Below are 14,804 nucleotides of genomic sequence, written 5' to 3'. Positions count from 1 at the left end.
TTTATGTCTGAGACCGTCGCCATGCTCGTTTAGACCCAACTTCTGGTCAAGCAGACGAGTTTTTTGAGTGATCGCCAGGCCAACACTATCAACGTCATAGCCTTAAACTTCTGATCAAGCAGAGAATTTTTTCAGTGAGCGTCACCGGTGCATGTGTGTCGTCGTCTTTGGCGAACTACGAACGATTACCAAAATGGTGTGTACGCTGTGCCGCTGCGACCGATCCGTTTCGCATAGCCAGAGGTTTGGTCTAATTTTTCATCTTCATTAGCCCGTATAGAATGCAGATGAATGATGACTCTTGGTGGATCCGTTTCTCATTGTGAAGCTTGGCCTGATCTGTCTCGTCTCTCCGTAGTAGCCGCTGCTTCCTACCCTACGATAGCAGTACACTTGTTTTAGGGGTGAAAACAGAAACGAAATTTCCCCCGCAAAAAAAAAAAAGAAACGAAATTGCTTTTTTTTTAGGAAATGAAACGAAATTGCTGGGAGGCCGACGCGGATGGATGAGGCCAGGCACACTACCCGAGAGGCTGGGCCGGGAACAGCGGGAGAGCGTGCGTTACCAGAGGCAGTGACGGACCTGGGTCCACTCCAGCCGCGCCGCCACCAACCGGACCGCGCCACGTGTCCCACCAGCCCGTGAAGCCGTGAACCGTCGCCGCTACTCGCAGACGAAGACCGCGGGGCTCCCCGCGAAATGACCAAAACAGCCTCACAACCTTCCTCCTTTCGCCGCAAAGCAGGGACAAAATCGTAACTGCACGACCCGATTCCCCCCTACCCCCCACTTGGCCATCACTGCTCGCGTGCCTATCACGCGCGTCCAAATGGACCGCCGTTCCCACCGCCGATCACCCCAGATCAACGGCCAAGAGCCGCCCTCCCAGAACCTTCCCTTGTCCCCTGCACCGGCGATATAAACCCCCGGGGGAGCGTGGCTTCCATTCGCCCCATCCACCTCGCTGCCTTCTTCTTCAGTTACCCCTCGCCTTCTCCCCCGCCTGATCGGAGTCTCGGCCGCGGCAGCCATGGCGAAGACCTACCCCGTCGTCAGCGCCGAGTACCAGGAGGCCGTCGAGAAGGCCCGGCAAAAGCTCCGCGCCCTCATCGCCGAGAAGAACTGCTCCCCGCTCATGCTCCGCCTCGCGTAAGCGCCTACCCACCTCTCCTCCCCGCGCGCGTGCCGAGAGTTTTTTTTTCCTTCATGACCTGATCTGTCGCGTCACGCGCTCGTCGCGCAGGTGGCACTCGGCTGGGACCTTCGACGTGTCGTCCAAGACCGGCGGCCCGTTCGGGACGATGAAGAAGCCGGCGGAGCAGGCGCACGCCGCCAACGCGGGCCTGGACATCGCCGTGCGGATGCTCGAGCCCATCAAGGAGGAGATCCCCACCATCTCCTACGCCGATCTCTACCAGGTTCGACGCGAGTTCGGTCAGATCTGGTTGACAGTACCCATTCGGTCGACTGGATGTGGTTTCTGATGATTCATTTCGTCTGCGTGTAGCTTGCGGGAGTTGTCGCCGTGGAGGTGTCTGGTGGGCCCGTGATCCCCTTCCACCCAGGGAGGGAGGTGAGATTTCTTAACTTTGGTTAACTTTGCAGTTTCCTCAGGGTTTTAGGCAGGGGACAGTGTGGGTAGGTTGGTGGTGCCGAGTTTAAGGCTAGTCATAGTGGGAGTAAATTAGCTAGTAACATAGCGCACTTCAAGAAAAGTTTGCTTACGTGGCATATAGTTAATGAGAAGTGGTAACATAATATGTTACTGTAACATAGCGCTTCCCAAGACAAGATGAGTCTACAAACTAATAAATGAAGTCCTCTATGACACTAGTACTATGTTACTTTGCACTATAAAGATAGTAACTTAGACTAGTGTCATATGCATGACACTAGTATAAGTTACTCCCCACTATGACCAGCCTAAGGCTTTAACTAGCAATATTCTTGTCATCATGTGATTTCGTGTTTGGGTTGGTGGCTCTTGGTACAAGCGACTATATTAGTCTATGTCCGGCAGCAAATTTGTTTGACACCACCTATATTTTTTATTATTTCGTGGAACACCACGGAGTTGTATGATACTACAGTAGTACTAGCCTATGTGTTGATCCTGACGCGCGGCCTAATAAGTGGTTTTGGTGGGCGGCAATGTTTGTGCCGTCTTGACTTGATGTGCTTGCTATCTCACATTTAGGGCTATAATATCCTCTCACGATAATTAATTAGTTACTGTAATGTTTATTGTACATCACCTATTGTGGCATTCAGTTATCATTCTTTGTATGCAATCTTTCTAGTCTAGGTATTACTTGTTGGCTCACATTTTTGTCAAGCATTTACCAAAATAGTAGTAGAATTATGCTGTTAGAGCTTCCTGCCACGAATAACTCTAGAAGGATGTGGTTGCTATGTTCCTGATGGTAATGCCATTACAGGCTTCAATGAAATAGAAAGGGCCAAGCAAACAAAATTAATCTTACTTTTGGTCTAGTTAGAACTTTTTTGCGTGCAGTCGGGAAGACCATGCAGTAAAGTTAATTTTTCCGCCTAGCAGTTTTGATACTTACGCTGTGATATGTGATAATCGATGAGTACTGAGTGCTTTGGTTAATAGTTTTTCTTTTGTAATTGTTTAGCTGACCATATTTTAAACTTAACATGTGCCTTTTACAGGACAAGCCTCAGCCCCCACCTGAGGGTCGCCTCCCTGATGCTACCAAGGGTACCATTCTAACCCTCACAACATTTTTCTAACTATAGAAAAGACGTATTCAATATGGAACAAATATTTATAATTAATACTGTTGTGAAACGATTGTGAATGGAAATCTTGCTTTGATTGCTTACTTATTTCCAATATCCGTTTGCTCACTAAAGAAGGCTTCTTCCTTAATCTACACAGTTGAACCATATTCTGTTTCACACATATATGAAGTACTCGTATTAATTATGTACTACATGTATACAATTTGCGCATTCCAATCTATGCTAGTTTTCCCTTTTAGCAATTGTGACATGGTGTGTTTGTGCATGAAAGTGCCTTTTCCATCTGTATAATGTTTGGTTATATGGAGGCGGCTGATGATTAACTTATGAAATTTTATTGTGTTGATTATTCTGTTGGATCCAAGTTGCAAGAAATCACTTTTTTTTTACTTTCATTACTGATTTCCATTCCTTACCGTTCACCCAGGTTCTGACCACCTAAGGCAAGTCTTCGGCAAGCAGATGGGCTTGAGTGATCAGGATATTGTTGCCCTCTCTGGTGGCCACACCCTGGTTAGTTTGCATATTTGCTCAATCTGCTTTCATATTATATACCTGGATCGTAGTATGCATGCATTGACATTGTTTTTTTTTTTGCTTTTTTTTTTCTATAGGGAAGGTGCCACAAGGAGAGGTCTGGCTTTGAGGGACCCTGGACAAGGAACCCTTTGAAGTTTGACAACTCTTACTTCACGTAAGTGGTTCTCTAGTACCTTGATTTCCCCAACTTGGCGCACGATATCTGTTGGTGATTACATAGTGAATCTGTATTTATGTTATCACAGGGAGCTTCTGAGTGGTGACAAAGAGGGGCTTCTTCAGCTTCCAAGTGACAAAACCCTGCTGACTGACCCTGTCTTTCGCCCTCTTGTGGAGAAATATGCTGCGGTATGTCTCCCATCACTGTTCACTAAATTGCTTGTAGAGATAAGCAGCGCCAGGATGCTGATTATTATTTTACCCTTAATTCTTGTAGGATGAGAAGGCTTTCTTCGAGGACTACAAGGAGGCACACCTCAGGCTCTCGGAACTGGGGTGAGTGGTCGCTGTGTATTCTCTCGGTCATTGGTAGTTTCTTTTGTCAACGCGACTGTCTTATCAGTTACCCTTGTAACTGTGATTACAGGTACGCCGAAGCGTAAGAGGCGTGTCTACTACTGCTGCTACTATGCGATCAGGGTGATCTTGTTCTGCGTTAGACTAGGGGTCAGTGTGAACCTGCAGACTGCTAAGTAATCATCTCTGTAATAATGTCCGTTGGCTTGAGGCCATACCTTGTACTCTGTCAGTGGTTTGTGTGCCGTTGCACTCGATCGCCTTTATGCCACAGATCTATCGAATGAAATGCAGTAGTGACTTTTCATGGTACCTTGCATGATCTTTTATATGCATTTTATTTTTGAGATGCCTTGCTTTCTCCTGGTTTAGTTTGGCTGTTATAAGTCGCTATTCACTTAGGCCTTGTTTGGATTACCGTTTCCTGTACCTCTAACCCGTAAGATACACGTGTGAACTAAATACAGTACCTCTGTATGTGATTATACACGTGTAAACTAAATACCTCTGTATGTGATTACACCTTATCCAAGCGCGGCCTTAGGCTAGCTATAATGAGAGTAACTTAAATAGTAACATAACGCACCTCAAGACATATATGCTTATGTGGTAAGGAGTTAATGAGGACAGAGGTGCTTGTGGTAACATAATACCGTAAGGCTAGCCATAATGGGGGTAACATAAGTAGTATCATGCGCTTGTGACTCACAAACATGCTTATATGGCAGACAATTAAAAAAGAGAGAGATGGTTATAGTAACATAGGTAGATATCGTAACATAATAAATGTGATGCTACTATGTGTCATGCATGACAATAAATGAGACCACCTATAATACTAATCTATGATACTATGCATTATAGAGGTAGTAACATATGCATGTTACTAGTCTAAGTTACTCCCCACTATGACCAGCCTAACATGACAACAACCTAATGCAAAATGAGTCTACAATCTAGCAATATGAGTCTACAACCTAATAAATGAATACTTGCATGACACTATACTTACGTTACTAGTCCAAGTTACTTCCCACTATGATTAGCCTTAGTAGCAAAACTCATGGTGCAGCCATCCCCCTCCGCCGTGTGTGGAGTAAAAGCGAGTTTCTGTTGAAGCGTGAGGTAGGCTTGTCTTAGACAGCGTCTAAGATCAGGTTGGAGCGTCTGGATCCGTGCAAGGCAGGTCTTGTCCCCGTGTCCACACTCGGACTGGCAATCCGTAGCAAGCAGCGGTACACGACTCATGGCCTTGACAGTGCAGTGTCGACCGGCAATGGTTGGTAAAGGATGTGACCATCCAAGGCGTGGTGGCGGTGCATACAATTCGATCAGGGTAGGTGAGGTTTGAAGCAATTTATGGACCTTGACTTGACGCATAGGATGTAATTGTGAGGCGACGGAGGGACTTTTGAGTCGGCACATGCTGCGGGTATCTTGGAAAAGTGGCGGTGATAAGAGATCGACTCTGATTTGATGGTGCTTCCCAAGTATCCGTTATCGAGCTCCTAGGATGAAAACCCTGAACCGTGTTGATTAACCTTTGATTATGCCTGGCAATGGCGATGCTTTTGCGTTATCGCCCTGTTGAAGCATTGCTTGGATATGTTCAGACTTGTTCTTCAGGGTGAAAACCTAGAATTTGGCCTCTGATGGAAGATCTAGTGACGACGGCGCGCGAGTGTTGTTTCCTTGCTGCTGAAGAACCTTGTTGTCTTTGTGGTGTGAAGAGCTCATTGGTGCGGGTATGGTATTTGATATGGTTTGTCGATCGCTGTTTTGATCGCTTTGTTTTTTTTCCTTTTCCTCAGTGATGCATAGCTTTGATTTTATATGGCTTTGCTATTTGTTGTTGTGTTTATTTGTGTTTATGCGTTGGTGTTGGTTGTGTGCATCCTAACTATGAAGAGACATGGTGTGTACTCCAAGGCTGGGGCCCACAGCCCCAGAGTTGTACATAGCTTCGCCACTCTGTGTACTCATTGTGTGTGCATCCTCTAGATGCTCCATTTTAAGTTCATAAAATCCACCCTTTACAAAAAAAAGCTTTGCTCTCGATTACTTTATTATTCTCGAAGGTTTTGAATAATTGTAGTGCCCACAATGGGTGAGCCACAAGCATCTTTATTCTTGGCTATTGGACCACCAATACAGAAAACCTAGGATGATGAAACCAAAACATCACTAGCTCCATGACGTTGGCCGCCAAGGCGACACTAGGGCGGTGATGGAGCTGGGGAGGTCGTTGTTGTGCACAATGTTACGTCTACCATCAAGAAGCAAAAGTCCTACTCTTACAAAAACTTCCTACGGATTGTTTTCGCGGAAGACGACTCCACCCTGCCGTCAACCATAAAACTACACTTCAGTCCGTAACAAAAAAAATCCATAGAAAGTGCGTAAGTGTACCATCTCTTGTTAAGAAGCAATCGCACCCCTCCCCTTGTAGAGGCGAGAAGATCAACAGAGATATGGGGAGCCAGCCAAAGTATTTGTCGAACACCGGTGCTAAGAGGGTGGGAGTATTTTTCATTGCTTATGCATAGCCATTTTTCATTTAATTGACAATAGTAAAATTATGTAGCACTTAGAGGAGACGTTAAGGGATATGACAAACAGGCTCTTGTTCATATCCTAAATACTGTTGTCTTTCATATATAGAGACATAAACTGATATCAGGTGAGCATCCACCTGATTAATAAAATCTATTTCTTCGTAGACTAGAGAATGATTTGCTCTCAAATCATACTCCAAATTTTTTATTCGCATAGCCAAGGGACAAAGGTCTGAAGAAGCAGCAACAACTTACACGGAACAAACAAACAAATGCAGTGCGCAACCTACCATGTTCTTTGATCTTACTCCTATTTACAGACAGTTTTACACCGAAATCATACTATTGGGGGTTGGGCAACTAGGAATGAATCGTCTAGTATCGGAAGTTGGGGTTCAACTCGAGGGCTTCGTTGAATATGAGCTGCTTCATCTGGTCTTCCGTCAGAGGGTGCTGCTCGAAGTCGAAGGAGAAGGGGTCCGTGCAGATGGGCTCATCGGCGACGTCGTGAAGCCGCTCTAGGTACGGGTGCTCGAGCGCCTCTTCAACTGCATCATAAGAGCAAATTCAGTAAGAATCCACATCAGTCACACACCAATTAACTGATGAAACATAACTTTCTACGTACGTGACAAGAGCAATTTCAGTAAGAATGCACATCACTCAGACATCAAGTATAACTGAAGAAACACAAATAAAACCTACTTCCTCTCCCAAAATAAGTGTCACTGATTTGGTAGAACTTTTCTACTGTTCTCTGGCCGACGTCTCAAAAAGCTACTTCTATTATTGCTGTCGTGAAACAGATACAGGAATCTAGCCTTTGAGAGTAGCTGCAGCAGATCTCTCCCATTCATGTCTGTTGCCAAAAACAGATACAGTACGATCTTCTAAAAAAAGTGTGATTCTGCACTACACGCACAGTCCTTGTCGTCTACAGCACATACTACTAGCTCCAAAGATAGGCAAAGAAAGATCTTTTCTTAATCAAGTGGGCAGAACACATGGTTTTTGTCTAAAAAGGGAGCACATGTCCACATGCAGTAAACTTAAAAATAGGGGTCGAAGTGGCGGCAGATTGCATCTACTTATAACCAGCACAAAGATGTCTTAAGCACTGACACTGACCCCAACGCTGGCCGTACGAAGCCAGTCAACAAAGCACGGCGCTCTAACAGCAGCAGCATTGCGTGCAGTGCGGTGCGGCACTACGAAATTCACACGTGAAGATCAAAGCGGAGTGACGCGGACGCACCTGTGATCCTCTGCAGCGGGTTGAAGGTGAGCATCCTCTCGATGAGGTCCAGCGCGGCGGGCTGCACCTTGGGGAACTGTCCCGGGAAGGACCGGCGAGGGAACTGCGGCAGGTGCCTCATGTACCTCCTGGCGTCCTCGTTCCGGATGAAGCCCAGGTCGTCGTCGGTGGGGGTGCCGATCACCTCCGTGATGAGCCGCATCTGGTGCATGTGGTCCCTCCCCGGGAAGAGCGGCGCGCGGTTGATGAGCTCCATGAAGATGCAGCCGACGGACCAGACGTCGATGGCGGCCGAGTAGTCGGTGGAGTTGAGCAGCAGCTCCGGGGCCCGGTACCACCGCGTGACCACGTACTCCGTCATCATGTCGCTCTCCGACGACGGCCGCGCGAGGCCGAAGTCGCAGATCTTGAGGTCGCAGTTGGCGTTCAGTAGCAGGTTGCTCGGTTTCAGGTCGCGGTGGATCACGTTCGCCGAGTGGATGTACTTGAGGCCGCGCAGCAGCTGGTACAGGAAGTACTGAAAGCCACCCAAGAACACCACGGCACATGAATATACATACGGATCAAATCGTGACAAATATGAACAAAATCGATGGCTTATTTCTGTTCATTCAGAATATGATGCCCTTCTCTTCTCCTTAGTCCTTACTCCTTACTACCTGGCAGTGTTCTTCTGAGAGTTCTTGGTTGGAGCGGATGATGTGGTGGAGGTCCGTGTCCATGAGCTCGGTGGCGATGTAGACGTCGTTGAAGGACTGCGGGATCGCCGGCGGGATCACATCTCGGAGGCCTACTATCTGCGTGTGATGTCCGTCGATACAGCGTATCAGGTTAGCGCCTGAATTGCCGAATTCAGTCAGATACAAACATCTGAAGCGGAAGAGAAAGATGTTGATTACGTTCTCGTGGTCGAGGTGCCTGAGGAGCTTGATCTCCCGGAGCGTGCGCTTGGCGTCCATGTTGTTGTCGAAGGCGTTTGCGATCTTCTTGATTGCCACCATCTCCCTCGTCTCGAAGTTCATCACCGAGCTGCGCCCACGCAACCACAAGTGGAATTTCAGGACATGATTAAACACCACCAACCACTGAGCACTGACAGATTACTAACATATTTGCTCAACTGATAAAAGTATAGTGCTACTAAACTAGTGTTGTTCACAGAAAGGCGTGAATTGGCCTAACCCTATCTTTCCCCATGGCCCGAGCCAATTCCCCCTCTGTTTTCCGATCAGAGCCGCAACGACTCGAACAAGCTTGGCAGGAAATCGATGGTGATTGAGGAGCAAATTAAGATGAGGCGAAGGTACGTACCAGACGATCCCGTAGGCGCCGCGGCCGATGGGCATGATCGGCGGCTGGTACTTTGCCGTGATCTCGAACTGGTTGCCGAATATGTTGTAGAGGAGGAAGCGGCCGCCGTGCGTCATCGTCGGCCGGAACTCGGCCACCGGAGCGCCGTCCATTCTCAAACAGCCAAGAAACTAACCGGAAACCCAATCACAGGAGGCAACACGCACGGACGCACGCGCAACGGGATGAGGCTGAGCTGATGATTGACTTTATCCTGGCTCTCGATTCTTGTAGGGGTGAGGAGGAGGGAATTATAAATAGAAAAGGGCGGCTCCGCTAATGCTTTGCTCTCGGCTCAGCTGAGGAAGGTAGCGAGAAAGCGAGCGGGAGCACACCACAGCTGCTGTGCTGGTGCGCGCGGTCTCTCGCTCTTTTTTTGTGCGTATCGCCCGGGAACTGAGGGGATGGCGCCGGGACGGACGGACGGCCCGATGGAGGCCGTCTCGTGGCAGCGCGCTCATCGCACGGCTGGGGAGGGTTCAACGGTCAACCGGCAGCTGCTGCTCTCTTGTATGGAGACGCGCTGCACGCACCAACCGGATCGGGCTGGACCGGGAGCACTGTGGCTGGCGGGTGGGGCCGCGATTGTCAGTTTGTGTGCAGTACGCACGGATTGCGCGTGTCGCAGGGTGTTGAGGGCGTGGAAATCCAGGGGCCGATGGGGACGGAGCGGATGGAAGGTAGTAGCAGCCGACGCGCTATTATTTGGCTTGGCGACTCTGCTCGGTGTGGTGCCATTTGACCGACCGGTCACCTGGGTTTTTTTCTTTGGCTTTTCTTCGGCACCGTGGAAACGCTCCGGTTGGGAAGTCTACGCTCCAAATCTGGAGACGGGGCAATCCTGCGTCCCGGTCAAGAGGGGTGAGAGTCGTGGAATCACATACTCACTCCCTCCCATACGTAAGAAGTTTTTTTTTACTCTACTGCAATGTCAAAAATCGTTTTATGTAAAAAAAAGTGTCTTACATTATGGGATTGAGGAAGTAGTATTTCTCTTTGGGACGCGTACCGTGAATGATGCGTTACTCTCTTTTTTGCTATTAAAGAAGGGATGCAAGCGGCGCGGGTTGGCAGACCACAACACAGTGCAAAGTAGGCTACGAAGTTTTGCATGTTGTTATATTGTGGTAAGAAATCTTTTGTTGGAGGAAATTATCCAAGTGACAACACTATCATTTTATGCTCTTCACAGCGTAAGCAATCTTCATTGTGTCACTTCTAGTTAAAAGATTTCGATTAGAGGCCACAAGTCGTCGATGAATAGGTCCCGTGATGGCTTTTCAGTTTAGGAGATCAAATCTCTGATCAAGAGTGAGAGGAAGATAGAGATTATAGCTATCTGGCGTGAGATGAATAATGTTAACCATGAACTTGCTAGGATTGGCTGTATGGAGGTTAAAACAACAGTCTGGTTGCGTTCAAGATTGAATGGGGTAAAACTGTTGAAGTCGGATCTCTCTGATCCAGATTGATCAATAGAAAATCCCTCCCCTCACCTCCCCCCCCCCCAAAGTAGGCTGCAATTTGGGACCTTCCCGATACACTCCCTCTGTTCCTTTATGTAAGGTATATTTGCTTTTTGATAAAAATTCACAAGTAAGGTGTATTTGTTCTAATTCCTCATAATTCTAATCTTGACCCTCTAGAAAAAGGAAAGTATCTCTTCTTATATACAGAAAAAAAGGAAACTATCTCTCTCACGATTGCGTGTATCTCTCCCTTTCCTAGCCTAAAGGTTTATCTTGCCGCTAATCCACAAATTACACAAGGATAATTTCAGCATAAATTGTCTATAATTATATGCCTTGGTCACCGTGCTGGAAATAATAGACCTTACATAAAGGAATAAAGGGAGTATGATATATATAGGTAATTTGAAAAACATCATAACTACAATCCTAACCATAATGACCTGATTTCGCTAATTACAGTAGGCGCTAAATATGGAAAGGGGTAACAAAATACCAAGTATGTTTTATTTGCCTGACACTCCCTTGCAGACACATCAGAGTTTTGCGGAGATTGAGGCTGGTTTGGAGTACAAGAACAAAAGGGGACTACAACCCCTTGGTGAATATGTCCATGAACTATTGACATGACGGGTGACGCCTCCGATTCAATCGTACATTGATTATACATCAAATGTGTGCGATCAAGATCAGGAACTCACGGGAAGATATCACAACACAACTCTAGACACAAATTAAAGTCATACAAGCTTTATATTACAAGCCAGTGGCCTCGAGGGCTCGAATACAAACGAGTCAGCGAAAGCAACAATATCTAACTACATACATAAGGTAAACAAGTTTGCCTTAAGAAGGCTAGCACAAAAATAGCAACTATCGAAAAGCCAAGGCCTCCTACCTAGGAGCCTCCTATCTACTCCTGGTCATCGTCGGCCTCCACGTAGTAGTAGGCACCCTCGGGGTAGTAGCAGTCATCCGCGGTGGCATCTGGCTCCTGGGATCCGCCATCTGGTCGCAACAACCGGGTATAGGGGAGAAAGAGGTAGCAAAGCAACCGTGGGTACTCATCCAAAGTACTCGCAAGACTTACATCAGATCTACACTACATATGCATCGATATCAGTAAAAGGGGTAGTATCTGTGGACTAAACTGCAGAATGCCAGAATGAGAGGAGGAGAAGCTTGTCCTATAGAAGACTATGCTTCTGGCAGCCTCCATCTTGAAGCAGTAGAAGAGAGTAGCTGGTATAGTAACAAGTATCATCACATAGCATGATCCTACCCGGAGATCCTCTGCTCATCTCCCTGTGAGAAAGCAATCTCCGGGTTGTATCTGTCACTTATCTAGGTGTGTTTTATTAAGTATATGGTTTTAGTTGTAAGACGTCCGAATACAACTCCAAGTCATCCTATTACCATGGACACGGCTATTTGAATAGATCAACTTCCCTGCAGGGGTGCACCACATTGCCCAACATGCTCGATCACTCTGGCTAGGCACACTTTCCTGGGTCATGCCCGGCCTCAGAAGATCAACACGTCGTAGTCCTACCTAGACTCAACAGAGAGGCCAGCACGCCGGTCTACATCCTAAGCATGCAAGGGTCTTGGGCCCCTGTCCCTTTGCACTCCTGCACGTTGCATGGACGACCGAGATCAGTCCTGGCTACCTCCTTATACAAGGCAGGTGCTTACGCGGACCGTCCGGGCGCGTGCAACTCCATTGCTAACGTCCAAAGAGCTTTCAGGAGAAATCGTACGACGCCAAGTGCCCATAACTATCCTCGTGTGGTGGTTAGTGCGTATAGGTCCACAGCCAACTCGGATCAAATATCCAAATCTCGTTAAGCATGTTATTTTGAAGTAACTGTGGATGCCAACTAGGGACCAGGCCCAGCTCTCTCCTAGGTGGTCTCAACCTGCCCTGTCGCTCCGCCACAAAGAATCACTCAGGGGGCCCTCGGAAAAAAAATCCTTTTAGCCCCAAGTCCGTGAATCACTCGCGGGTACTCTATGAGCCGACCCGACTTTAGTCGCAACATGTATCATGTATAATACCCGTGATCACCTCCCGGAGGGATCATGTCCCGATAGTATAGCATGGCAGACGGACAAGAATGTAAGTCCACCGATGGAATACTAGCAACCTATACTAAGCGTTTGAGATACCAGGTAAAGTGTCAAGAATAGTAGTGATGTCTACTACACAACCTTCTTCTTGTAGACGTTGTTGGGCCTCCAAGTGTAGAGGTTTGTAGGACAGTAGCAAATTTCCCTTAAGTGGATGACCTAAGGTTTATCAATCCATGGGAGGCGTGGGATGAAGATGGCCTCTCTCAAACAACCCTGCAACCAAATAACAAAGAGTCTCTTGTGTCCCCAACACACCCAATACAATGACAAATTATATAGGTGCACTAGTTCGGCGAAGAGATGGTGATACAAGTGCAATATGGATAGTAGATATAGCTTTTTGTAATCTGAAAATATAAAAACAGCAAGGTAACTAATGATAAAAGTGAGCACAAACGGTATTGCAATGGTAGGAAACAAGGCATAGGGTTCATACTTTCACTAGTGCAAGTTCTCTCAACAATAATAACATAATTGGATCATATAACTATCCCTCAACATGCAACAAAGAGTCACTCCAAAGTTACTAATAGCGGAGAACAAACGAAGAGATTATGGTAGGGTACAAAACCACCTCAAAGTTATCCTTTCTGTTCTATCTATTCAAGAGTCTGTAGTAAAATAACATGAAGCTATTCTTTCCGTTCAATCTATCATAGAGTTCATACTAGAATAACACCTTAAGACACAAATCAACCAAAACCCTAATGTCACCTAGATACTCCATTGTCACCTCAAGTATCCGTGGGCATGATTATATGATATGCATCACACAATCTCAGATTCATCTATTCAACCAACACAAAGTACTTCAAAGAGTGCCCCAAAGTTTCTATCGGAGAGTCAAGACGAAAACGTGTGCCAACCCCTATGCATAGGTTCATGGGCGGAACCTGCAAGTTGATCACCAAAACATACATCAAGTGGATCATGTGATATCCCATTGCCACCACAGATAAGCACGGCAAGACATACATCAAGTGTTCTCAAATCCTTAAAGACTCAATCCGACAAGATAACTTCAAGAGGAAAACTCAATTTATCACAAGAGAGTAGAGGGGGAGAAACATCATAAGATCCAACTATAATAGCAAAGCTCGCGATACATCAAGATTGTGCCATAGAGAGAACATGAGAGAGAGAGAGAGAACAAACACATAGCTACTGGTACATACCCTCAGCCCCGAGGGTGAGCTACTCCCTCCTTGTCATGGAGAGCGTCGGGATGATGAAGATGGCCACCGGTGAGGGATCCCCCCTCCGGCAGGGTGCCAGAACGGGCTCCCGAGAGGTTTTTGTTGGCTACAGAGGCTTGCGGCAGCGGAACTCCCGATCTATTGTTCGTCTTTGATGATTTTAGGGTATAAGAGAATATATAGGCGAAAGAAGTCGGTCGGGGGAGTCTCGAGGGGCCCACGAGACAGGGGGCGCGCCCAGGGGGGTGGGCGCGCCCTCCTATCTCCTGGCCTCCTCGAAGCTTCCCCGGCTTGTACTCCAAGTCTCCCAGATCATATTCATTCCAAAAATCACGCTCCCGAAGATTTCATTCCGTTTGGAATCCGTTTGATATTCCTTTTCTTCAAAATACTGAAACATGCAATAAAACAACAATATGGGCTAGGCCTCCGGTTAATAGGTTAGTCCCAAAAGTAATATAAAAGTGTATAATAAAGCCTGTAATCATTCAAAACAGATATTAAAATAGCATGAATGCTTCATAAATTATAGATACGTTGGAGACGTATCAGCATCCCCAAGCTTAATTCTTGCTCGTCCTCGAGTAGGTAAATGATAAAAGAAAGAATTTATGAAGTGTGAATGCTAGCAGGTGCACAAGTTTGATCAATGATAATTTCAATCACCTTTTCTAGCATGATTATATGTCATAACAGTAGTTCATCTCATAAAACTTCTCACGAACAAGCAACAAGCAATTCACATGTTAAAGCATAGACCATAAACTTTTTTGAAAACTAGCAAACTTCATTCTCAGTCATCAAACAATTACAATTCATCTTATTTTCAGGAAGGGTCTATGTCAGAGCTTTGATTTAGGAAACTCCACATACTCAACTATCATATAGTCTTCTACAATTGCTAACACTCAGGCAATACTAATGGTTATGGAGTTTTAATCCGACACTAAGAAATATAGGGGCTTATAATGTTGCCTCCCAATGTATTCACCTTTGGGTGATGTCAACAATAATAGTTCA

At 46.4% G+C, this 14,804-nt stretch overlaps 2 protein-coding genes across 2 annotated transcripts; one reads left to right on the top strand and one right to left on the bottom strand.

Moving 5' to 3' along the window:
• Positions 1–839: 839 nt before the first annotated feature.
• LOC123092501 (L-ascorbate peroxidase 1, cytosolic) lies at positions 840–4,138 on the top strand. The gene is made up of 9 exons (XM_044514296.1): positions 840–1,150; positions 1,245–1,419; positions 1,509–1,574; positions 2,678–2,726; positions 3,198–3,283; positions 3,385–3,464; positions 3,556–3,658; positions 3,747–3,805; positions 3,897–4,138. Exons 1-9 carry the CDS (start codon positions 1,032–1,034, stop codon positions 3,910–3,912), a joined length of 753 nt encoding a protein of 250 aa, XP_044370231.1. The 5' UTR covers positions 840–1,031; the 3' UTR covers positions 3,913–4,138.
• A 2,359-nt stretch (positions 4,139–6,497) lies between these two features.
• On the bottom strand, positions 6,498–9,316 carry LOC123092500 (mitogen-activated protein kinase 5). Its single transcript, XM_044514295.1, has 5 exons — positions 8,948–9,316; positions 8,536–8,665; positions 8,296–8,433; positions 7,637–8,153; positions 6,498–6,929 (listed from the first exon to the last, which is right to left on the bottom strand). The coding sequence occupies exons 1-5, from the start codon at positions 9,097–9,099 to the stop codon at positions 6,757–6,759; spliced, it is 1,110 nt and encodes a 369-aa protein (XP_044370230.1). The 5' UTR covers positions 9,100–9,316; the 3' UTR covers positions 6,498–6,756.
• Between the last annotated feature and the right edge of the window lie 5,488 nt (positions 9,317–14,804).

Source organism: Triticum aestivum, chromosome 4B, assembly GCF_018294505.1.
Source record: "Triticum aestivum cultivar Chinese Spring chromosome 4B, IWGSC CS RefSeq v2.1, whole genome shotgun sequence".
NCBI lineage: Eukaryota > Viridiplantae > Streptophyta > Magnoliopsida > Poales > Poaceae > Triticum > Triticum aestivum.
Note: the sequence above shows the minus strand (reverse complement) of the source record. Positions and strands in the feature narration are given on the sequence as shown.

What these genes read in the sequence shown, in the direction of transcription:
- LOC123092501 (XM_044514296.1), top strand. Translation starts at nt 1,032, where the DNA reads ATGGCGAAGACCTACCCCGTCGTCAGCGCCGAGTACCAGGAGGCCGTC. An exon ending in CCTTCCACCCAGGGAGGGAG is followed by an intron (nt 1,575 to 2,677) that starts GTGAGATTTCTT and finishes TGCCTTTTACAG; the next exon opens with GACAAGCCTCAGCCCCCACC. An exon ending in TCTCTGGTGGCCACACCCTG is followed by an intron (nt 3,284 to 3,384) that starts GTTAGTTTGCAT and finishes TTTTTTCTATAG; the next exon opens with GGAAGGTGCCACAAGGAGAG.
- LOC123092500 (XM_044514295.1), bottom strand. Translation starts at nt 9,099, where the DNA reads ATGGACGGCGCTCCGGTGGCCGAGTTCCGGCCGACGATGACGCACGGC. An exon ending in GGCGCCTACGGGATCGTCTG is followed by an intron (nt 8,666 to 8,947) that starts GTACGTACCTTC and finishes GCGTGGGCGCAG; the next exon opens with CTCGGTGATGAACTTCGAGA. An exon ending in GGCACCTCGACCACGAGAAC is followed by an intron (nt 8,434 to 8,535) that starts GTAATCAACATC and finishes CATCACACGCAG; the next exon opens with ATAGTAGGCCTCCGAGATGT.